Source organism: Strongylocentrotus purpuratus, unplaced genomic scaffold, assembly GCF_000002235.5.
Source record: "Strongylocentrotus purpuratus isolate Spur 01 unplaced genomic scaffold, Spur_5.0 spur5_scaffold_13, whole genome shotgun sequence".
Taxonomy (NCBI): domain Eukaryota; kingdom Metazoa; phylum Echinodermata; class Echinoidea; order Camarodonta; family Strongylocentrotidae; genus Strongylocentrotus; species Strongylocentrotus purpuratus.
The window spans coordinates 5,143,384-5,169,407 of record NW_022145598.1 but is presented as its reverse complement, the minus strand read 5'-3'; the positions used below and the strand labels follow the sequence as shown (position 1 = coordinate 5,169,407).

General features: G+C 38.1%; 2 protein-coding genes and 1 long non-coding RNA gene across 4 annotated transcripts in view; 2 read left to right on the top strand and 1 right to left on the bottom strand.

The window, feature by feature from the left end:
- Positions 1 to 13,800, bottom strand: part of LOC589900 (regulator of G-protein signaling 20) — a 31,983-nt gene extending 18,183 nt beyond the window's left edge. The window contains exon 1 of one of the 2 annotated variants that reach the window (XM_011680719.2): positions 13,374 to 13,800. Coding sequence is in view for 1 of the 2 variants with exons in the window: in XM_789530.5 (XP_794623.4) it covers positions 7,742 to 7,790 (49 nt within the window). In the remaining variant the exon portion in view is untranslated. Of the gene's footprint in view, positions 1 to 7,741; positions 8,183 to 13,373 lie in introns of those variants that run through there. The other variant, XM_789530.5, reaches the window with a different exon arrangement.
- Positions 13,801 to 18,721: 4,921 nt separating this feature from the next.
- Positions 18,722 to 24,592, top strand: LOC590740 (40S ribosomal protein S12). Its single transcript, XM_790334.5, has 5 exons — positions 18,722 to 18,811; positions 18,933 to 18,967; positions 22,868 to 23,123; positions 23,586 to 23,687; positions 24,339 to 24,592. Exons 2-5 carry the CDS (start codon positions 18,951 to 18,953, stop codon positions 24,393 to 24,395), a joined length of 432 nt encoding a protein of 143 aa, XP_795427.2. The 5' UTR covers positions 18,722 to 18,811; positions 18,933 to 18,950; the 3' UTR covers positions 24,396 to 24,592.
- On the top strand, positions 18,974 to 21,133 carry LOC115922954. The gene is made up of 3 exons (XR_004063692.1): positions 18,974 to 19,277; positions 19,977 to 19,978; positions 20,884 to 21,133. It is a non-coding gene; the product is annotated as an uncharacterized LOC115922954 (long non-coding RNA).
- Positions 24,593 to 26,024: the final 1,432 nt, after the last annotated feature.

Here is a 26,024-nt window from a genome sequence, read left to right as displayed (position 1 = left end):
CTTTGGTAGCTGGTTACGCAAAAATAAATGTACAGTCATGGACAGCAACAAATGAGGTGAATTATATACCAGCATTTTTATGAGTGAAAATAAGACAATATAAATGTAAAACGTGACTTTTTAAGGCGAGCATTCATAACATAATAATAACACCGATACCATTCATTGACAGAGGATTGATTGAGTTGACAATAGTACTTTGGCAATTGACTTCGAGTCGGAAAACAACTGCACATTGCACAACATTTATTTCACCTATACTGCGAATACTGCGAATCCTGCGATAGGGAATATTGTTAAAAAGCTTCAAATTGTAATAGGTCATTTTGGTAATTTCAAATCAATGCATAAATCTTTGTTAAAGGGACTTGATATCATTGTTCAGACTTCAGATGAGAGAAAAAGGTGCTAACATAGTGACTTCAATGCTAGATGTACATTTAAAGATAATCTGAAAGTGTGAGTGAAAACAAACCATTATTAATGATAAAAAATGGGGAAACAATTATCTGTTCGATTCCTGAATTCTCCCAACTATCTAATTATAATGTAATTCAATTTTAGGTGAATGTTACAATGTAATCGTCACAAAGCAATGAATTGGCATTATACCATTCCAAACATATAAGATTTGAAAGATTTTTAAAGCCTGTTTTATGTCCTATTTTCATGGAAAACGGTTGAGAAAATTCAAAGATTGGTTGGTGGGTGTCGCACAGTGACACCTTCAAAGTATCTTTGTGGTATGAGAATTTTTTTCAGGATTGTTTGCATGTTAGAAGGTAAGTAGAAGGAAGATAATAAGTAACATTTCATACAAAATTACGTATTTGTTTTCATCAACCTCCACCAATGTTATCTGTTCACTTTAGCATATCCGAACTGGATGAATGATATATCTACGGAAAGCTTATTCATAAGCAATAGATTACAATTATATATCAATTATATGCCATTTTAGTGTCTGTCAGAGCAGTATCAGCTCTCTGAAAACTCAAAATCTACAGTTTTGAAAATCGAAAGTTGTCGACCTAAAAACTCGCCATTGACTTGATGACATCATCTTATGTAGAGTACGCATATTCACAATGACTTTACATTAGTTAAGCACGGCTCATCGCCTCGGCTATAAAGGTGAACCGGTCGGGTCCACAATCCACATGTTATGTCGTCACTGTAACTTCGGCAAATTTGACCCATGCTGACCCGTAATTTGGAGGGGAGCGGAAATTGAGGTTTTAATTTGCTTTTGTGCAATAAGGGTAAATACTTTTTATTCCTTTAAATTTGTATTCTACATTCATTTAGTTTCCCATTCATATCAAGTTGTATTTTCATCCGATAGGGTCTTTAAGAATGTGTAACTTTCTGCCTTTACATTGGGCTACCCAAATACAGTGCCTCTGTGTAATTGTAAAGTGATGGGACTCGACTCCAAAATGTATAACACAATTTCCGTTGTTATAGATCAACACTATCCCACTTGGAGGATCAGGGCTAGGAACAGAACAGATTCCGATTCAGGGTTCCTAGCTAGTGGAATACACTTTGCTGAGAATAAATTTCCAAGCGAAAACAAGTGATCCTTACAATGACTCCTATAAGAGTGGATTTAGATCGCGAAAGTGTCGTGGTAAAGGGATTTATTCACTTGACTTTCAATTTAAGGAATGGGAGATCGAAACCCAGCCCGGCACTAACGTCTTTTGGCAAAACATAATTCCACATTTGCCACTCTCCATCCAGGTGTAAATGAGTTCCTGGCAATTGCTAGGATAATAATAATTGCAAGACCCTCGTGAAGAACAGCATCGAGGATGATGAGGCTTCACTGCATGAGTAAACAAAATTATCATTACTATTATTATTATTATTATCATTATTATTATTATTATTATTATTATTATTGTTGTTGTTGTTGTTGCTATTATTAATGTTGTTATTATTATCATTACTATTATTACTACTGTTATTAGTGCTAAGCCTACTACATGTATCATTACTACTTATGCAGGGAGAGTTTAAGAGAACTCCCTGATATGACGTACATTGGAAGGACACGACAAGGGGCAATAGCTACATCAAAAGAGATTAAGAGAAATAATCAACATCAACGGCAATGAAAATATTATTCCTAATCCTATGTTTGCTATTATATTGGCGCCAGATGGGGGGATGGTGCGTAATATTAAGTCAGGGTTATCAAATGGCGGCTCAAAGCACATACCCATACATAGACTCTCGTGTAGTGGCGTACTTGGATCCAGCCAATGAGGGGGCAATGGTGTCCGGGGCGCTGGGGGGGGGGGGGGGGGGGGGGAGCGGGGGCTGTATCGTCTCTTTTTCACGTGTCCCTTCCCTTCCCAGTTTTTTTTCTTTCTCTCTCTTTTTCGATCTTTTTATTTTCTCATTTAACCTAGTGGGGGACCTTTCATCTATGCCCCTACCCATTCCCTATTATATTGTGGGTGTCTACGCCACAGATCGTGCAGACGATCAGGGACATCAGATTAATTAACAAAATCTGCTTTGGTATAAATGACACTAATATACATCAAAGAGAATGTACATCGGGTCGTTGTTGGTGGCGGTGTTGTTAATTTAATTATTACTTCACTTGACATTCACATTTGGATGGTGATGTAATCTGTAGTCTGCAGTTTGTATAATATCTGCAGGTTTGTTTTAAGTTAGAGGTCTGAGAATACTTATCCAGACTCTTTACATAAAACGCATGATAATAATTACGTGTACATAGTGTTGTTCTGTAGTAGGTCAAATTGTCAAATTAAACTAGAGAATCTTGAGCACTTGATGTAAAACTCTACGTTCCATCTACTACGGTAAATTTGAGACATAGCTTTTTTTATCAACTTATTCGACATGTTCGAGAAGTAGGCCTAGATATAATAGCGAAATCCTATTTTTTACCTGACTGGATTTATGCCCCCATCCTCCTTCTATTCTACAGATTTTCCTCTCTCTAGAATATTTGTTTTCGATATGACCTGGCTGTCAAATCATACTAACTATATTATTTTCCCATACAATTCATATCTCAATTCACTTTCTCTAATTGCTCTACATTCAGCTTCATCTCTTCCCCCACCTTACTCATTAAAATCTCCTTCCTCTTTTTGTCTTTTCCAATATTATTGTAGCAACAACAATTTCCCTCGTCCTACAGATCTCTCACCTCTTTAAAGGGACTTGATAACTTTGTTTCAGATGAGAAAAAATCTGATGAGAGAAAAAAAACGAGAAAAAAATGATCTGTTTGATTCCTGAATTCTCCGAACTATCTTTTTTTTACATAATTTAATCAAATTTTAGGTGAATGTAAATCGCCACAAAGCAATGAATGGGCATTATATACCGTTCCAGACATTTCAGTGTTGACAGATTTTGAAAAGCCTGTCTTTTGTCTTATTTTTAAGGAAAAACGTTTGGGGAAATTCGAAAGAATGGTTGGGAGAATTTACTGTTAGAGCCTAAGAGGGTGTCGCACAGTGACGCCTTCAAAGAAAACCATAAATATTTTAGTTTGTGGTTTGAGAATTTTTTTTCATGATTTTTAGCATGTTAAAGGGTTAGAACAGTAGAAGGAATATAATATGTAATAATACAAAAATTACGCAGTTTTTCATCAACCTTAACAATGCTACCGGTTCACTTTAGGTCTTCTCAGCAACAACTAGGTTGTGTATAAGGAAAATAAATTTATTCGTTTGACCTTTGAATATTTTGGTCATTATGATTCACGAGATTGATAGCCATAGAGTAAATACCACATGATCCACATCTATGAAACATAGTGTGGTCATACCCATGAAGAATAAAGCTTCCATCCCATGTCCTCGATAACTATATAACTACGACTATAAATGTAACTATAACTGCATGCAGCTATAACCTACAACCATAACTATGCCCATACTATAAGTGACTATAATCATAACTTCAACTACAATATAAATGTAACAACTGCGACTTCATATTTTATACCAATGATTACCTTGAAAAAAAAACATACGTTTGGGTCTATCTATACTATAGAATATTTTCTTTTTCTTCCTAAATTCTCTCGTATGTCTACAAAATACAAATTACTAGCTTTTTACAGATTTTCTTCAAACTAGAATATTTGTTTTTCGAGGTTCACAGATTAATTACATAATTATACAGCTGCATGGCTCTTAACTTATTGGTACTGGTACATGCACCAACTACCAAGGTTTAACGAACTTAATGGCGTTTAGCATACAATACATGTACATTGCTCATCGTAAATACGAAACGAAACAAAGGAAAATTCATCTGACCGAGACAGTTATCATTATAGTAAAATAATATACAAATATTTACTTCCGGCGGTATATCACAATGAGCAAACAAATACCAGTGACTCATTTGCATCAGGACTTTCTACCTTTCAATATTGTCAAATTTTAAATGAATATATATATGAAATTTATAAACTTGGAGTGCATGAACCTTCCTTTATTGAATTTTGGACCATTACCAAATGACTAGTAAATTAATGTCCATTAAGTCACCAAGAGTCGGGGACGACTCGATGGAACCTAACAACAACAACAACAAGACGACAGAGAGATCTATCCTGTCTTTCCCGTGTCTAAAGCCTACATGTTTCTTCGCCTTTCAATCGATTGTCTGGTTTAACGTGTTAACGACTTATACTATAATTCAGAAAATATTCTCCACAGAGATGCCTGAAACGATGCTAATCTTGAAGATGCAATATGAAAAATATGATGTGCCTTTTTCCTGTAAAGCTATTTATTGAGACTTTGAGAGTTTACTTGAGTGAAGTACGGAATCTGAGGATTGTCTGTTGAATTAATCACTCATAAATGCAAATATTTATATGAGCTTAATTATTTTTGACAGATGAATAAAAGTGACATACAATCTAAAAAGGACTATCTTTAAGAGTTCTGCCTTCATGATATTCTAAAAACCCATTAAAATACAGTTACAAGGGGAGGGTGCTTCTTTTCTCATGGATAAGTCACAGTGACCCTTAAATCTTAATTTACCACAGTTAAACAAATATTTTCATTATTTGTTACCATGCATGATTCGAATACGTTATGCTAATTAATAATCGATTATTATTTCATATAACCATTATTAAATGACGGCCTGATCCTTCCCCTTTTCTAAGATGGTACCCGTACATGTTACACATATTTCCTTCATTATTTGTCTAGGGATTAAATCGTTGAATTTTATACTTGCATTTCTCCTGCTAGCTTCCTCTTCTTTGCAAAAAATATGTACCGTTATAATTTAAAAAGCCAATTCATACATTCCAGACTAGAGAATCCAGGCCTACGAAATTGCTATAATATTTTTTCCTTTTCGTGTTTATTGTGCCAAAAAGCGCATGACAATCCAACCATGCATGTCAAGTATAGATACAAGTGCATTGTTGAAAATATACGATGCGCTTGTTGTTTGATAGAAGTGTATGCCGTATATGGCATGATTGTGGGTCTGGGTAAGTAAGAATAAAATTATTGGAATGAGTTATAATATTCGTGTTTGTTGTTCTCCCCCGCTCTGTTTTACAAAAACATATTCGTACTGGACAATGAGCAGTGTCCTTGCTTGCTCGTGATACCACACAAAGAAACGCATAGTATAATATGTTTGTGTGGACAAATTGTCTCACAGATTCATGTTGGGAAAATTATGACTATATGAGATTTACATTGAAAGCAGTGCATAAATGTGTTTTGTGTAGGAAAACTGTCTCACAGACTTATGTTTGGAAAATCATGACTTTATGAGATTTATAAAGCAGCGCATTAATGTACGTTTGTGTGGCAATATTGTCCCACAGATTTATGTTGGAAAAATCATGAAATTTATGAGAATGGAATTAAGAATAAAGTGGAAGGGAAACCTCGAGTCTTCAAACTTCAAAGGAAATCATGGAATCATGAATACATGAAACAGAACATACAACAGAAAGTTTGTTAAGTACGTGTAGTACAAATACTCTACATGTACGGGTCTGGAGATGAAATCCATCCTCAAAATAGTGGAATAAACCCTCAAAAGAATAATTCAAAACACTACTTGGAGTAGATATAAATTTAAACTGATATGATCCTTATACGACTCATCAAAGAGTGATTTCCTTGCACTCTTCTTCATTACTACAGTATGATAACTAATAGTACATTCTAACAGGCAAGGTTTCATTTTTGTTGTGTTTCATTATCCACGATGACAGAGATGGAAAACAAATTGATCTGTTTTGGAATGAAGAAGGTCTAAAATACAAAGTATAATCTTCTCATTTTAACACGTACAACAGGATGATGACCTTTGGAATTTGAACCATTCAGGGATATCAATATAGCATAAACATTGGAGTTATTGTTCAGCTTCTTCAAGTCAAAACATCAATTGCTCGCCGCAGTTGACTATGAAATTGTGTATAATCTGTACTGTATGAGATAGTAAATGAATATGACATAATATACATACCAAAAAATATCCCGTAAATCTTTGTCGATATCTAATCGGGCCTAAAAACTTGGCATTATGATTCTATACATAATTTCTTGCAAAATATACAGCACAAGTTCACAACGAAAATATTTTTAAAATAGAAATATTGAGATGAATGATTCTCGTGGTATCTGCATTTCATACATCAATAACTGTCACTCAATTATATATATATATATATATATATATATATATATATATACAATGATCTTCTGAGAAAAATGTAATCATAACAATTTAACAAACGTTACGTTTCCATTGTTTGCCACTGATATTATGAATGGTCTCATTATTCTGATCACCTTTTATTCATTTCAAATTCAATTGCATTTTGTGATAAACATTTTAGTGATCCATTGTAATGTTTTACATACATGTATACATGTAGTTGATTACACAAGTTAGGTCGTCGGATAATGTTTTTGATGCTCTAGTTGACACATGCACATCCCCTCCCAACCAAAACAAAATAATGGGCACGGCTTTGTTTTTCTTTATAGAGCACATGCCCCACTAATGTTTACTGCCTTTTCAGTTTGAGACGTAAAAGGCTTATATAAGCCTAACACTACAATCATAATACTCTGAATTCTGAAATATAAGGTGACCGGTATTTGACCTTTCATGAGGTTAGAGATAGACCTTTCATATCTAAGTGAAACCAAACTGAACTTGAGCAAGATTTTATTCTTATTATTACGATGTCTTCGTCTTTATGGTGGAAATTAATTGATGTAAAACACGCGCGCTTGATGTTGTTAAAAACACAATCAGTGCATTGGATATAAGGACAACAAGGCCATGACACTCATTGTCATTGAGCATGGATAACCGCAGGAGTATTTCGATCCATTAATTTCGTTTCACTTTTGCTTTGAATTCTTACACGTTGAATTTCAAGGGTTTCCAGTAAATTCTTCATCCATTTCGATCTACTCTTCCCCGTATATAATATATATACATGTGTATCCATGTATTTACCTAGAATAGATGTATGTAATATACAGTATACATACAGAACGTTAAAATACCGTGGAACTACATGCATACACACATCTCAAATACAGAAGATATACCGCGGAGCCAACCAGCTGATGCGTGTATGAGATGGAGACTGATGCAAGAAGATGAGAATGAGGAGAGATGGTGAAATGAAAGATGGAGCACTGGAGAGAAAAAAAATGTCTTTACTTACCCAATGGCCAGCTAGAATAACTCCACCGAGATCCTTCTACAGCCGACATACAGACTCGGTCATTGGGTATTGGGTAAAGAGCCGAGGATACCCCTATTTTTCCGAGCCCAAACCAAAAATGGATCTCCCCTTGTATCCCGCCAGAAAATTATATGCCAGACAGGCTTCCCCTATGCTTTGCGGTGCACAGCAGTAGACCCGGGTGTAATGTTGTATTCCATGCACGGTCGAAGTACTGTAAAACATGTACGCATAAAACACGGGGAATGTATGGGGGAGCTGGAGTGCTGCATTCACGGTGTTATAAGATAACTGGAGCGGGAGTCTGTGCTCTGTGTGTAAGTGTGTGTGGTGTGTGTGTGTTTCTCTCTATTTTCTCTGCAGCATTTGGGGTGCCCGTGTATCTATGCACCGTCCAGCAACGGCAATTATGTTAATGAGCTAGTCGCGATGGAAGAACAGGGAGAAGGAGATAAGAACGTTAAGGAGACAGAGGATGAGAGGAAGAGAGAGAGAGAGGAGAACGAAGAGGAAGAGGGACACAGGAAAGGTGATGATGCAGAGGAGATAGTTTTAGAGAAAGAGAATGGGGTGGAAGATGGGGAACAGAGAAGAGCAAGTAGAGAGAGCAATAATGTGGGTTGAGAGGAAGAGAGAGAAAGAGAGAGAGAGAGAGAGAGAGAGAGAGAGATTGAATATCTTATCTCAATTTTTCCAACCCGAAGGGAAAATTGAGAAAATGGTGGCGGAAAATGGATAACATTACCATGAAGGCATATTCCAAGGAGGAATTAAAAGTTTCGAAAAAATATAAGGGTCACAAAATGTAACATGGTTAGGGTGGGAAACAGAGAGGGAAAACTGCAAAGGAGGAATAGAGGATAGCACAGACAGGGGGGGGGGGGGGGGGGGGGTAGACAGACTTAGAAAAGAGGGAAGGAGAGAAAGATCCCAAACAAAAATCGAATATGAGTGAGGGTGAAGACAGGAGAGGAGAAAGTACAGACAGAGGAGGATGCGAGGGAGAGGTTTTGTGTGTGTGCGTGTGTGTGTGTGTGAGAGAAAGAGACAGAGATGGAGAGAGGAAGAGACTATAATACGAGAAATATAAAAAGAAGGACATTGAGAAGAGGGGGAGGAGAGAGATACATAGAACTGGAGGGAGTAAGAGAAAGAGGATGAGGGATTGACGGAGAGAGAGATAGGGGGTAGAAAGGGAGTTTAAAATATCAAGAGATAGAGGGAGATAGAGACAGAAAGTTGGAGAGAGGGAGGGAGAGAGTGGAGAGAAAGCAAGAGAGAGAAAGAGAGAGAGGGGCCGGGGAGAGAGGGAGAGATAGATAGAGAGAGAGAGAGAGAGAGAGAGAGAGAGAGAGAGAGAGAAGGAAGAAGAAGAAGAAGAGAAAAGAAGATGGAGGGGAAAAGAAGATCAGTGGCTAGGAGATGAATGCGGAGGAAGAGAACGGGAGCTGAGGAATGGCCTTATTGGAAAGCGTCTCCCAGGCAACCAAGATTCATCTCTCTTTCTCTCTCTCTCTCTCTTCCTAGTCTCGGCCGGGATGTTGTAGTCTTTGCGAACAGACTACACTAATAATTGTACTCTCAAAATATTAATGAAGGTACGCATTTTTTGCCTTTTCCATCAAAGGAGATGTTTTAGTTTACCAATAAATCCCCTTCATATTTTCAGTTTTGTATCTGCACCAGCGTATTTGAAGGGGGCAAGGGGGCAGTTATTTGGCCTCCCCGGCAAATTTCCTATCAAAAACGAAAAGTGAATTTTCAGTTTAGTGAGGATAGATTCGCAAAGTAGAACTTTGTAATCATCAATTCGCTGTTAAACTTTTCTCAAAAAATTCTGCTCGGCCGCAAATCAAATTTCTGCCGCCTGGTGGCAAAGTTGTTTTACCCTATCAAATTTTGAGATTAATATCTTGAAGTTGAAGGTTGATGAAAAAACTTTGTATACGTATTATATTCCTACTAGTACTGTACTAACCCTCTAACATGCGAATAATCCTGAAAAAATTCTCAAACCACAACGATATTTATGGTTTTCTTTGAAGGCATCACTGTACGACACCCTCTAACTGTAAATTCTCCCAACCATTTTTGAATTTTCCCAACCGTTTTTCCATGAAAATAAGACATCAGACAGGCTTTTAAAAACCTTTCAATACTTAAATATCTGGAATGGTATACAGAGCCAACTTCATTCCTTTGTGACGATTTACATTCACCTAAAATGTGATTAAATATAATATAGTTTGGAGAATTAAGGAATCAATCAGATCATTTTTTCCCAATATATGTCATTAATAATGGTCTGTTTTCACTCAAACTTTCAGATTATCTTTAATTGTACATCTAGCATTGACGTCACTACCTAAGCACCATTTTATCTCATCTGAACAATGTTACAATGTCCCTTTTTAGGCCAACATCAAATTCTGTAGAACTTTGCAAGAATTATAAATACGTCATGTAATGTGATATATGTGAAATTTAAAGATTAGCAGTGTCCTAGTATTCAAATTATGTAAGAAGACCCGTTACCTTCTAGACCCCCTGTGAGACGCTATTGAGTGACTGACTGACATTTTGTTTTCTTTGGTAATAACATAATGAGCTTTAACAGGTACATGAGCATGTGTCTACATCACTCACCGTACTTGTAATCAACATTAAACTGATTTAATCTTTGCACAGCAAAAAATGTACGACCATTCGGTAAAAGGATCTGAAAATCAGACCATTACTTAGGTGATTGCAATCACTTAAGTCAATTTGACAACTAATGGTCGTTATTTTTTCACTAAAAGCCATTTTTAAGCCCTTTCGTTTTTGAGGGGAGTTCTAAATGAGTATTGTCTTTCAAATGCCGTTGAAATTTAATCTTTTCATTTTTAGGCCTGCAAATGGGACATAGTACTTGTTCGCATCAGGCTCATTACATAAATAGCGCCGTTCGCCGCGCCACTTAAACCGCTTTTTTGGGGGGGGGGGGGGGAGGGGGGGGGGGCGTCGCTTTGAACAGGCCTTATAAGGCTCGTTCAGATAAGACACGGCAAAACCGCGGCGGTTTTTTTTTAATACTCTTTTTATACTGACGTAAAGTGTAAATCACTGTGCGCTTCATATTTCTGTATCTAAGTTTTATAATACAGAGCACAGTAACCGCGTCCATTTAAGGCCCGTTAAAATGTGAAGTGGCAAAACCCCGCAAAAAACCCCGCGGTTTAATGTTCAGATATGGCATGCGCAGTACGCGTCAAAATGTAGTTGATTTAACAGAAAAGAATTTTCTGAAACCATGAGATTTGTTCCTGCCGTTCAATTTACAATGTTCAATACGAACATGTACAAGAGATATTCTTGGCATAATGTATCGCCTGTTACTATAGTTAACATCACATGGGCGCAGGCATTCATAACCAGGCGAACGTGTACATACTGTAATCGTAGCCAGAGTTAGATGCTTGTTTCGTTTTTGTTTGTTTGTTGTTGTTGTTGTTTTTTTTTTCTCGTTTTTTTTTTTGGGGGGGGGGGGGAGGCACATACATGTAATTGATCGACGTCCTGGGGAGGGGTCTACAAATTTTCAACCGATCTTGGAAATGAAGGGGGGCATGTCACCACCCCTCCCCCTGATAATGTAAATTGATTCCGAAAATAAAGTTGACGCTGAAATACATGGACCGCCATTGGTGCAGAAATGCCGTATGATTGTGGGTTTGTTCCTCCTTTTTATTCGTTCGATATGAATTTTTCACTAACCTTTCACCATATTCCTCTTTTTGCATTTAGTTTATAGTTAGCTTTATTTTAGATCTTTTTTAAAATTCACATCACGGAATTGTAATTTTCACGAACATTAATCCATTAACATTTAGTTTATACAATATTATATAGTATGCAGAATTAATTTCTATAAGACAATCATGCTCATAGTTGTACATGACAAATTCTATTCTTCACAAAAATTCAACTTTAAAAGTTCAACATAGACAAGATACTGTAACCGCTTCGATAAGGTAATGGTATAGTTAAAAACGCTTTATTTTAAACAGATGTTATCATCATCATTATTATTATTTTTATTATTATTATTATTATTATCATTATTATTATTATTATTATTATTATTATTATTATCATTATTATTATAATTATTGTTATTATTATCATCATTATCCCATCACGCACACGATTTTCTTCTCTTTTCTGTAAACATAAGAGAGGAAACAAGATATACAGTTGCAATGTACTTCCCACTTTCCAGGAAAATGAAAATGGCTTCCAGCACCGTATCTGTGAATGAAGAAAAATTCCACCAATCAAGCGCACATTATACTATGCTTTACTGGAGGGAATAACTCGAGATTAATTCTGTAATGTATACCTTGACATGAACGAGAAAGATAATGACTCGAGGCTATAGAAGAGAGACGATTTTTGTTCCTGTATAAGCTACCGATTTTTGAAATCAATGTTTACTTCCGCATTCTCCTCTCCTTGCCTTGAAATTTTAACACTGTTTCCTAAAACTTGGATGCCACGGGTATAGTATTTTGTTTTGAAGAAGTAATTGTAACTAGAAAGTTATAGCATTTTGCTGCACAGTACGTGACTGATCTCCTAAGCTCACAATTACTACGTTTTCTCAGGCCGAACTAAGTTGATTCGATGAGGTATCAGAATTTCTATTCAGTTCAATTCAAAGTCATTCTGCTTTCGTCTGGTAAATTCTTTCCATTTTAAATTAACAGAAGATAAGCAAGCAAGTATTCCGTATTCAAATATATATATAATTATCAAAGCAATCATTGACCGTGAAACAGTTACGTATTCGTAACAAAATATGAATGTACATGAGTTGTAAGAAAGTGTCTCGAAATCGCGCAACCTTGAATGTCCTCCTCCCGTTGCACAGTGCTCCCGATATGATCTGAAGGGGGAGCATTATACTTTATTGCGACAATTTATCAAATACGTGTATAAAAAGAATATACTCGCGAAGAATTTCGAGAAAATCCACCTAAGGCATTGCAAGAGCCTTGCCCATTACCGAAGTTAAATGTGCTAACGTTTAAATCCGAACATGATTTTTAGGGGTTGCATGCTACGATCAGGTACTGGAATTGCTTTTGATTTGATTTCTTGGAAGTCTTTATGACCGTGGTGATCTGTGCTCGATGCAGTATTCATTTGAGGTAAAGGCCTTGTATTGCAGCTAAGAGTAGCCTTCGCGTACTTATAACATTAGTTATATAATTATATAGTTATCTTAACTTACCTATATACCTGCATGTATTACGTGATTATTAATTATATTCTACATACAAATATATATCAACAAATAAAAGAGAGTGAGAGAGAGTGAGAGAGAGAGAGAGAGAGAGAGAGAGAGACGAGAGAGCGCGCAATTAAATACAACACGATCGCAGCTATTTTCTGAAAAAACACTCAAAGGAAATTTCAATACCTTATATTGTACATCCGATAGAAATCATGTTATATCATATTTCAAAAGTAGTTGCGATATTGTTTAACAAATATTTTCAAAGAAAGAAAAGGAAAATACAGCTAAAAACATGATTACAAAAAAAAAAAACAATAAAACAAAACTTACCTGAGTTTAAAAATCCGTTAGTACGACGCAAGTATAGACGAAGCGCCTGAAGCTGTGAAGAGCCACTGTACAAAAATGATCCAGATACTCGCTTTGTCGATATGAAAATGAAACCCAACACTAATTATTGCGGTATAGCAGCAGGGTACAAAAACAATATTTATATTAAGCCGTAAAAGTTTCCTGATATATGTGGCTTAGGTTAAGTATAAGCAAACTTAGTTGAAATGACACGAATATGACACTACTTGGTGAGCAGTATCAGAAGTTGATTTTCGCGAATCACAACATGTAAAAGTAAATCCATGTCTCGGACAAAATGTCATCCCGGTTTATTGTAGGGCGGAGTTGGCTGAATCTATTGGGAAGTTCCTAGTGCATGACTACCTGCAAAATATTCATTTTGGGAGCATTGGTTTCATGAAGTTCAATATTCTTTATATGGGCGGGTTATCTACTGTCAATTCCTTTTTAGCTGGGGCGTATCCAACAATAATATTATTGCTAGATAAGGGGGTGGGGCGGTTTTGCCATCCCGGCGCGTTGTAAACCAATTGCAAGTTGTATATTGATTTGTTTACAGTATGTTTCTAAAGAATGCTTGTTGGGTGGGGTAGTGGGGGTTTCTCTGCTTCATTCTATGCTGGATACGCCACTGCCCTATACTATTAACTAAATTATTTATATAAAAAAACAGATAGTGATGATATACAATATAAACTTTCATTCAAGTAAGCAATATGTTAGGAGTTCCGCTCAACCCCCATCTCCACCCTCCCCATTTTTCATCTACAAAATAATCGTGTAAAAGGCCATCTCGAAATATCCGGTTCAATGATCATGTCGTTTGGTACGTACACGCATCCGGAAACCGGATATCTGAAGTGCCGACACGCCTTCTTCGGAGTATGTAATTTCAATCGTTTCTTGGGATTTATTCATAGAATAATGTTTCTAACAACAGGAAGAGTATTTTTCTTTACAGACTTCTGACATTCGCAACTGATACTTTTGTGTGTGTGAATCGTTCGATATATCGTAGAGGTTAGTATAGGACCACCACCAAAAAAAGAAGAAAGAAAAAAAATAATAGCGCAGTTACTTCGGGAGGCTCAGAATGCATAGGCCCCGAATCAACGATAAACAAGAATTGAAACTCTAGACCTGTTATCTCCGTTCTTACGATACATTAGCGTTGTGGCATGAACATATACATCAAGATTATTACAATCATCATCCCGATCGCTTATGCAAGTTAATCAGCCTTTTATACGGTATAATTTACATCAGGAGTTCCCCGATAGTAGAACAGACTCCCAAAATTGTGATTGTGAGGGAGTATAAATGAATTTGAACACACCAAATGACAAGTGTTTTCTCCTTAATAATTATGTTCGATATTATTTGTTTGTAAGCACTTTCACTTTTTGTCATTAATCCGTTTACTGTAAGTGCGTTGATCCCGTTCTGTGCGCTGCGCAAAAGATGCTCGCGTTTTCATAAATTATTATATGCCAAGATATTGGCATTGATATTTTAAAACTGTGAAGAAACACTCTGATGGATAGCTAAGTCTGTTGCACTGATTATTCATTAAACTCGTACAGATATTGTTTTTTCTCGACGTACGTATAACCTTACAGCATAGTGGCAACACAAGACCCATGATTATAATCTGCAAAAAGCAAAATCAGAACCACTAGATAAGTTAATTCAATGATATCCTTGTTTCTGAGAAACCGCTTTCAAGCAGTGTCAAAAGGACCACAAGACAAGGAAACGTCCGTACTACGCAAGGAGGACATCCGACTTGAGTGGCGTGGGGTATCTCGGTCACCAATCGAGGAGGAGGGGGGGGGGGGGGGGGGTGATGATAAAGGGGGCAATAATGATCTCACTATGTGAATTAAATCAGAATTAATAAGGCCATCGATTGGGGGAACCGGGTGCGAGAGGGGTCCTTTCTTTTTCATCTCCTGTCAATGTTCCATGTCCCACTTTCCCATTTTCGTCATGACATCGGATTTTCCAGTTGACCGATAGCATGAATAAAGGTCTGCTATATTATTGAAGTCTATATTGTATTTGAACTATTTTCAAGGCTGAAATTAGTGTAGGACCATACTATACCAGATAACATCATGGATAACTAATGTTGGATTATTGATACAAAATGTGCTATGGGCGGACAAAAGTTTTGCTGTCGGATTGTGAGAGTTCGGGAAGTTCTGAATTGGGGAATACACTGGTCTAGGCCCAAGTATTAAACAAAGTTCAGCTCTCTCAAAAATAAAAGTTTTCTGTATAAAGAAATGTTTTAAGAGTTTGCTGTTTGCTGAGTATAATTATACAAAATATGTTTTTCTTCTAAATGTCAATGTTTCTTCTTTTTATCGCCTGCTCTTTCTCTCTCTCTCTCTCTCTCTCAGTTTGTTTTTCTTTCATTCTCTCTTCCTCAACCCAATTCTCTTTTCTCTAATCATGCTGTCTTGTCCAACCCCTAACACACACACACACACTCTCTCTCTCTTTCTTTCTCTCTCTCTCCGTATACTCTCCATACTCTCCTTTCTAATATCTCGCCTATTTCTTCTTGTTAAGATGATGTTTCTTATCATCAGAAATGAGTTATAGATGCGATGGCACTAAATGTCGGCAACATTATGATTAGCATGAGATTGGAATATCAATTTTTTTTTAAAAGTCACACCATGCAGATGTCGTCTACAAACTGTCCATCACGCTTGTGACCAACGATTTCTTTCGATTTTTGCAGTAATATAAACAAAAATATATAGGCCTTAAATATTGAAACTAGGATTATGTTTACACGTACAGGAATCACAACAGTAATTATGTGCCAAGGGTTTTCCCCCATTTAATTTCCAACATACAGCAAACACGCTAAGTCTGATCACGCATGGGTCCTACAGAGTTGTGAAGGGAAGGAGCTAGCTAGTAACGAGGTCGGATAGAGAGAAAATGGGACGGGGCTGAGACTGTCAGAGAGGGGGAGAGAGAGAGAGAGAGAGAGAGAGAGAGAGAGAGAGAGAGAGAGAAAGAGAGAGAGGGAGAGGGAGAGGGGGAGAGAGAGGAGAGAGGAGAGAGAGAGAGAGAGAGAGAGAGAGGGGGGGGGGGGGGGGGGGGGGGGGGGGGGGGAGAGCGCGCGCGTGCGTTCATGTCCACTGTACAAAATGTATTGTGTATGCATTTGAATCTTCCGCATTAAATTTCTACAGAACGAGCGAAAATCTGACGGGGGATGAAACACCTATGCTTCTATATGGGAATCCGTTTTGACGTAAAATCCAGGCCTACTATGAAAGACATTTCTATTTATACACACTAAATGAAGGTGAATAACATAAAGAGTTATTATAACAAATCCATAGTCATACATTGAAAGGGGTCACATCGTGTCAGTGGCGGATCCAGGGGGGGGGGGGGGCGGGCCTCCCTGGGAAAATGTGTATTTTTACATTTTTTAACGTTAATTTTACCCTTTTTGGAGATGGCGCTCAAGGGGGGGTGCAATTTTTCAAATTTTCGAGGACCAAAAACTTAGTGCTCATCCTGGATCCGCCTGCATCGTGTGACCTTTCCTATATAAAATGATATATTACGCTGAATCATAATTTTCTTGGCATTTCTTTCAATGATTTCTCACAAAACAAATTATAGTTTTACCCGCCCGATTTCGTCAGCGTTGCATATAATTTAATTGTATAAGCATGCGATTTCACGATTTCCTCCAGGGGGGGGGGGGGGGGGGGGGGGGTACTCACCGATTAGGACATACGGGGTGTGCCGCTCTAATGGGTAACTTTTTCACAAAAAACCCATAACCATGGGTCCCACTTTTAACAAAAATACCATTAAAAATCGGTCCGTTTTTCAAAGTTTGTAAAATTTTCTAGTTGCCGGAGTGATATAAAACGAAATAGAATGCTCAAAGAATGAAAAGGAACCATGGGAGCAGAGAGTTGACGAAAATCGTTTGAACTTGAACGCCTATTCATGAATGCGAAGGCAACTCTGATGAAATTGGGCGGGAAAACCTTTAATAAAATCATATTGCGTGATTGGTAATGTTGAGAAAGAGATTTTTTGGGGTGATTCCTGGAAGAGAGAAAAAGAAATCATGCCTCACGACTTTGGTACCAATTGCAATTGTTAGGGTTTACCCCCCCCCCCCCCTCCCTTGGGCTGCCAAGCGAAAATATGATGTGCATAGAAAAACGCCATCATGTGTCACACATTGAAAAACAAATTGTTTCCTTCTTCTTAGTGGGAAACAGTGGGTTTCAGTATTGGTTTATTGTTTTATTGTTTTCATATTTCACATGATACAAATATTACGATATAAAAGAACACTTTATAAATTATAATCACACGAAATGAAATTAGATACATGTTACAAATATAGTTATTGATCGAGTTATATTAAACATTTTTTACAAGAAGACGACATGTTTATTTGATAGTGAAATATGACGAAACCTAATAAAAATCAAAACTTGTAAAGAATAAGTTCCGTACAAAATATGATGAAAAAGATTGTCAATAATTCGACATGGAACGATGAGAAAGAAAAGAAAAAAGCTTAATGCAATACAAAAATATATATATTTCGTCCTCCAAGTGCAACGTTGTGGAAATAAATAAGTTGTGGTCACTAAAATAAGAAATAAGAAGAACGAAGTACGATAAAATGCTGATGTCAACAGGCTTGTTATATACTTATATCTGGATATTATCTGGACCATTTTATATTTGTATATCTATCTTCATGTTGATTAAATAGTATATAATAAGCCCCCCCCCAAAAAAATAGGGCCTATAATCAGTGGCTGATCCAGGTGGGGGGGGGGGGGCACAGGGGGCACGTGCCCCCCCCCCCCCGGCCAAAAAAGAAATTAGTGTTTTTTGTCTGCGATTCCCAACTGATCGAAAATTTCAGTCATTTTTCGTCGGTGCAACAGACAGCTTCTCAGATTTTACTCGATAAAAGGATAAAGTAAGAATTCTTGGTAGATTTTTGTTTGAAATCGGCATATAAAAGGGATATCGACTGCTTTAATACTCAAGGGCTGTCTGTTTCTATACTGGCTCTCGATCGCCCAGGCGCGCCGAGGGGTGATAGCAGCGGAGGCAATTTACCGTGAGCGTATAAAAACAGCCAGTCCTCTCGTAGCAGTCGATATCTCTATACTAAATTGCGAAATTCCCAACAAACTATTCATATTTGTCCACTCTCTGCCACCACGACCTCCAGTTTAAATTCCACCAGGAATCTTTTGGAAGAACAACAACCAAGTACCAAGTATATTTTATTGTAGCAGACGACACAACTTCGAGATGGCGTATTCCGCAATCCCACAAGGCATTTCGAAATCTACTTCCTCTTCAAATTTAACTTCATTTCGTGTGGTTGACATGTAAGTGAATGCGATGTAAAATCTCACTTTATTACATATTTCCGATATAATCCTGAATGAAAATACATGTCACACTGTAGAATGAATATTAACGTTTCATATTTTTGTGTTTTTGTTTCAGCGAGGACGTCCGTTTACAATGTCTGATGCGGAAGGGTGAGTAGTTCTTCAATATCGTTTACAAATGTGTCGTAGGGAACTGGGCCCGGTGATCGTGAGAGCCTGTATGGTTGCACGTGTATATGAGAGAAACGAAGTGAGCGAGATTATCAGCTGTAGGCCTAACGAGAAACAATTACGATCTGATTAAGTAGATTAAATGAGCTGAATATACATTTGAGTAAACAATTTACGGTGGAATGTGCCCTTGATTCTCTTTTTAAAGGTGGCATTTGATGAGACTTGTGGCGTTTGCTATTGCTCTGCCACTCGTCTACTGCCTGGTCTAAACTTTCTGTGCCTGGTAGTGCCTAGCCTCTTGTCGATGCCCTCGCGCTGTTGGAGTCTCTAAATTCTGACGAGCGAAGCGAGTCAGAGAAACCGAGGCGCTTGCGCGAAGGGCCTCTTGACAAGTGATCTGAATTATATATTCATGAGACCCGATTTCCTACTGAATTAGACTAGAGTAGAGTCTCCGGTTTGCGGCATTGCCCGGTTTGCGGCCAGGGGTAGGCCTATTTGTTTTAAAAATAAAATGAATATGACTCGATAATAATCATTGAAACCTACCGTGGATTCCACGGTAAGTTCTGCTTTGCCGAAAACGTCCGTAGCAGGTGCTCCTGTCGGTACGGAGTATCCGTCAGCGATGTCGGAAATCTACGGCACCAGTCGCCGATGAAAATTCCAGCAGGTACTAACTTTTAAGTTAAGAGATTGAGGCATGACTAGATCAATATTGTAGCTCTATTTGTCCGATATTTGTCCGATTGGAGGTGAAATTTGATGTTTTGTGGAAGTATGATGGCTGTGGTCTGTCTCCTATCGCAGATATTTTGATTGTGCCACCGCATGGCCAGTTGCATGGGGTGGCCGCAAACCGGCACGTAATTACGTGTTTTTTCTGGTTTGCGGCGGGGGGTGTTAATACACACATAACATGCGGGATCGTGTATGATGGTATGTGTGCTGATGTGTGTACCCGCTATGACCAGATAGTTTCTAGTAGTACGTACCCCCGTATGGGATGATCCATTCGAGGAAAAGGTGAAATTGTTTAAAACTTGACAAATTTACCGTAGCAACAGATAAACATGAGAATTTGGGTTACCCGTAGTAATTTGGTACATGCTTTCATCGTGACGTAGCGCATAAAGCTTTGTGACGTACGCGTGCCGCAAACCGGTACTGCGTGCCCGCAAACCGGGGAACTCGAAGCATTTCGAAACGTGGTCAATGCTGACCACGCTGTGGGTCATTTATGTTATTTGTGACTTCTATTTAATAAGTAAGTATATGGACTCTTTATTGAGGGTATTGAAGTATTCTGTGAGTATTCCAATAAAAATAGAATCGGCAGTTCCCGCCGATCGGCCGCAGACCGGAGCCACTACTCTATGCATGTCTAGACCGCAGCGATTGTGTGTGTGTACGTGTGTGTTCGGGATGGCCCAACTAGGCTAGTCTGCAAGCACAGACCCTAATTTGACACTTTATCAAAAAATCATTGTGCCTTGAGAGAAGCCTAGCCCAGCTATCTACTGGTACCTACTGCTTGTACCAATATAGGTCAGGAGCAGCTATAGTACGTGGCATATGGTAGTCTTATAGTGCACACTCTCTTTTACGACTGACCAGGGCTTGTGCTTGCAGACTACAACTAGGCGGCCAGTCCCGCTCTCACGGAGGGAATTCGCACAGAGCGGTAGATATTACGTCATAGTAGCTCTCTCTGATTGGATGACTTTCACCGAACTCTGCTGGGTCGGAATATTCGCCAAACAAAGTAAAACATAAGAAATTCAGATCACTTGTCAAGAGGCCCTCCGCGCAAGCGCCTCGGTTTCTCTGACTCGCTTCGCTCGTCAGAATTTAGAGACTCCAACAGCGCGAGGGCATCGACAAGAGGCTAGGTAGTGCCAAGTGGTACTGCCACGGCACTACGGACGCAGCAGCCACTTCGAGGGCGCTGCCGCGGGCTTAAAGAGGGATGGGCTCATAGTGAAACCCATGCAGTGAAGTGTACACACAAGCTCGATCTCCGTACGTATGCCGTGGCGTTAGCGCCTTGTATAGATATATCGTAGATATAGAGTAAAGGAGCCGGTTTTCGGCCACTAAAGACAAAATCCTATTTTTTGGACCCTTACTTCCTATTTATTATCATTTCTTGTTCAAATCATGAAGCAAATATTATTAATATCTAATCAAAAAAAGAATCCCAGAAAAAAATCACAATGACAATATTCAGTTCAATTTTCACTGTTTTGGAGCCGGTTATCGACCTAGCGAGTCAGTTTACGACCGCATGTACAAAGTCAATAGGAAGCGCGCGCGTGCCGTGCGTTTCTGCGCTGATCTATAGCACAAGCGGGCGGAGCCTACAAAATGATTACAGAGGCCCGAGGGTTTATGAAATAGCATTGATTGCCTACCAGCCTACTAAATAAACCATCGGCCTTGGCAATCATTAGAGGCTCTGGTCCGAGAATGAGGATCGTCCGCTTAAATCAGAATATCCTCGTGAATGCGGACAAATTGCGTCCTAAAAATAAGGATCGATTTTCACAGATGTTTTGATTCATCAATGCTCTGCGGGTTTCAGATTCCTCCTTGTATTGTAAGAAAATACCCCAGTTCACCGTCTACTTTTATGGGTTGTCTGTCTTTCCGGGAATTTATCGCTCGTAACATGAACATCTCTGTACAAAGTCAATGTAGAAGTCTAAACTGTATCAACATAATCAAGAAAATCATTGCAGAATATGTTTTCGCATTGCCAACGCGCGAATCGTAAATATGAAACGTCCGCGAACGATCCTTGTTCTCTGGATTCTGCCCAAAGTATTTATTACAAAAAAGGAATTAGTGGAAAGAGAATAGTTTCTCATTTTTAGGGTAAGGGTTTAGGGTTAGAGTTGGGTGGGTGCGAAGCCTGATGAGGAATAGTGCGTTGCTATTCTCTATCCAGGCTTTTATCTACTTTGGCTTTGGGAAGAATCTAGAGAATCACCAAACCTTCAATTTAACTTACGTTACATTCTTCATAACTTGAAGTTGTAGGAATGTTTATATCAGTTTTTTTCTTTCAATTATGTTGTTTTTTGGTTGGTTAGTGTATTTTGTTCCTTATTTTACCCCCCCCCCCATATGGGGTCAATTTTACTTTTTTTGAGTTCCAATAAAGCAATTTCTAGATCAACTTCCTTGCATTGCCATTGGAACAAGTCTTTTTTAGTTGTTCAGGCTTTTGTAGTTAATGAATACTTCTGTGAATCTGTCACACATTTCATTTTTTGGGTGTAAATTAAATTTAAAAAAAAGATTTGTGGGAATCTTGGGCTGGTTTTGATGGAGATGAGAGTCCAAGGAGTAGTCATTCCCCTAGCATTGGGAGAATGTCGTACTTGAGACAGTCTTCCATATACTGTATATTGGATACTAAATTTGAAAGAAAGTACACAATGAGGCATTTTTTTCTGAAACAAATTTTCAGAAGCTTGATATTTTTCACCTCGCCTCTCCCCTCCCCCCCCCCTTTTTTTTTTCTTCATAAAATTTAAGAAAAAATATTGAAAAGGTAGGCAGGAAATAAATAAAAAGAGAGGAAGTAAGAGATGACAAGAATCTCTGAATTGATTTCACTCGGCCTAATCTAATGGTTTTAAAAAATATTCCCTAATTGTATGTCTGGTTATCTACACATGTCTCGCCATTTCTTATGAAGAGCATTAGATCTAGACTACCAATACCATTCAAGGTCCCATGAATATGTTGACAGAAACATTACTCATGGACTTGAAACTTGGAAAGTATCATTTATTGATAACATAATAGGCTCATTATTCCTATACATTTATTTATTATATTCTGTTTATTTATCTACTATTAATGCAGAGATGATCAACCAGCTGCTGCTGCAGCGGCTGCCGCCGTTTCTGTCGGAGGCCCTATGGATGTGAACACTGCCCTGCAGGAGGTGCTTAAGACTGCCCTGATCCACGAAGGTCTGGCCCGCGGGATCCATGAAGCTACCAAAGCCCTGGATAAGCGTCAAGCTCATCTGTGTGTCCTAGCCAACAACTGTGACGAACCGGCCTACAAGAAGTTGGTCGAGGCTCTCTGCGTGGAACACAACATCAACCTTCTTAAGGTATAAGCACTCTCCTTGCTAGACTTTGCTTCATCTCTTTTTTTCTTCTTCATAGTGAGCTCATTTTTCAGCAATGTAGGGCAACTTAGTTATTTGTTCAAGCCCCCCCCCCCTTTCAAAAATGTTTTTAATAATCTCTTGTCATGTTTTTGCAAGAAGCTTGAGACCTTGTGAGAATTGTTTTAGAAAATTCAATATTTATTCATAATTCTCATGCTTTGGTTTTCCACGTCAAGCATATGTACTGGTAGTAGTCTTGTTTCATATATAGGGTATCAAATCATCTTAAAAATGTTATCGTCATCAATCTACTGTGTAAAAGTGAACAATTAAACTTCTCATGGCAGAGCACTTTCAGTCAAAGTTCAAACTGTATATATCTGCATTACATTCATCTTATTGATAAGTATATGAACATTGACTTAATGAGTGATCTGTGTTTATTTTAATGTCCTTTTTCAGGTTGATGACAACAAGAAGCTTGGCGAATGGGCTGGACTTTGTAAGATTGACAAGGAGGGAAAGGCCCGTAAAGTAGTGGCATGCAGCTGTGTTGCTGTTAAGGTAAGCGAGTCAGGGAGTGATTTATTTTTTATCAAAAGCACTTCAAAGTAGTTATAAAGAGCTGCAATATAATGAGATCCCTACTACAACATGGTAATTTGGTGACACGACATTTGCTCCTGCGACAATTGCTCCGGGCTTTATTTCGTCTAAGATGTAGGGTTAGGGTTAGGGTTTCAATAGGGTTTTATGTTAGGTTTAGGGTTAGGTTTAGGGTATGGTATAGTGTTGAATCCAGGGTTGAAGTTAGCCATTCGATTAGTGTATGACATTTACAGCGGAGCAATTGTCGCCGGAGCAAATGTCATGGAATCGGTAATTTTGATGGTCCAGGCTCTTTATGTATATTTTTTTTCCCATGCTGAAGTATCAAGTTTCCACAGTATTTCTTCAATTTTCTGCGCCATCATGAAGTACTTTGTTTAAAAATTGATAGTTGGCAACTGAGAGGAAAATATTGTGCAGACTCCTTGCATGTTACAGGTCCTGCACTTTTATGATTCTTGTTTGCAGTATATTGATGAGGTGACTTGTTGGACATTCATTCAATATCAACTTCAACAAATCATCAATCTTTGCCAACATCCCATTTATCTATGAGCCATTAAGCTGTCCCTGAAAATGTTTTCTCTGTTCTCTACTGTCCTGCAGGATTACGGAAAGGAGTCCCCAGCCCTGGACGTGGTCAAGGACTACTTCAGCAAGTAAATCCTGATGATGACCAGAGGCAGCCAGTACTAAGCGACCCTCACCAAACGAAGCACCCCTCTGCAGTGCACCAATTCACAAAGGGCTAGGAAGGACATGCAAGAATGTGTTTTCTTGGATGTTCTTTCTAGGTTACCATCTTCCCTTTCCATAGCACACAGCAGCAAGTGGTCAATAAAGCATCAATATCAAGTGCATTTCTTTCACAGTTCTTAATCAGTCTTTTTGTTGTGTTCATGTTGTACAAGGATATGGAAAAGTTTGAGCAAGTTTCTGGTTTTACAGTAGTTGTGGAAAAGGGATTGAGAAAGATATGAACAGATATGAGAGATTGACAATGAGGAAAGACGAATGTTGGGTTTGGAAGAAGGGAGAGAGAGAGAGTGATGAAGGATAAAGATATATTTAAGGGCAGTCCAACCCATGTAATATGATCATTTATGTGAAAGCAGAAAAATAAGATGAACAGAATGGCAAAAGTTTGAAATAAATTGGACCATCAATAAGAAAGTTGAATATTTGAAAGGGTAATGCAAATATTCAATTGACAATATGATTGTGACGTAGTCTCTGATAACTCTCCTGTTAGTCATGTTCATAAACATTCATTTTTTTTCCTTCTAAAAGACTTCTCCCTTGGGGGCACTACTTGGAATATATTACGGATAGCATATTACAAAAGGTCCTTTTTTATAAGAGAATAGTTCTTAGTTGTAGATTTTTGAAAAATTGAAATTCTAGTAGTATATTGTGTTAGAAAAATTGGGAAAGTTGTCCGCCACTACATCACAGAGACATTACCGATTCAACCAATTTGAAGAGCCCATGCTTTAAGTGGTAATAACTTAAAAATTCATAACTTTCTAATTTTTGCCTGATGCCATTCAGACTTTTACAAGTCGGCTTCTCTTATTTTTCTGCTTTCCTCTAGGAGTGTTTTGCTATCGAGGTAGGATAACCCTTGAGTAAAGTGAAAACTTGTCTTAGAAGATGATTAGAACAAACTTGATTATAAACAACTTAACAAGGTCATTTTCCTAATCCCATTTAATTCTCGTCATTTACTGTTATAGCTCTGATGAAATTTTATATAAAAAGCTCTCCAGATAAGTGTTTGTTATAACAAGGTTTCACCGTACATGGAAGGGGTAGAAGGGCTCAAGAGAAATATGGATAGTGAGAAAACGAAAGATAAAAATCGAGTTGGGGAGTGGGTAATTTTAAGCAAAAAGGTGAAAAATTGAAGATAGGTAGAGAGAGATGAAATAAGGTGAGAAAACGGGTGGAAAGAGCAGAGATAGGAAGAATGGTATACATTGGTGTTAGTCGTGAAAGAAAGGTAAGGCTCGATGTGTTGAAGAAGAAATAAGTTTTAGAGGAGGGAAAGGAAGAGATGAAATTAAGTGGAACTTTGTTAAAAAGATGTTTAATGCTTTAAAGACCCCCCCCCCCCCCAAATAAAATTCAAACATGGTTTATTTACGTGATACCAGTGATTTACGAATGTTGCTGAAATGACACGATTTTCCGGGGATTTACTGTCAATACCGCAGCCCCCCCTTCTTGAAAAACAATTGCCCATCAAACCACCTGTTGGTGTTGCAGATTTTGTAATGCCCCCCCCCCCCC

Bases quoted from the DNA above. Each gene is read 5' to 3' on its own strand.
- LOC590740 (XM_790334.5), top strand. The intron at 23,124-23,585 runs GTATAAGCACTC...GTCCTTTTTCAG, and splicing joins ACAACATCAACCTTCTTAAG to GTTGATGACAACAAGAAGCT. The intron at 23,688-24,338 runs GTAAGCGAGTCA...ACTGTCCTGCAG, and splicing joins GCAGCTGTGTTGCTGTTAAG to GATTACGGAAAGGAGTCCCC.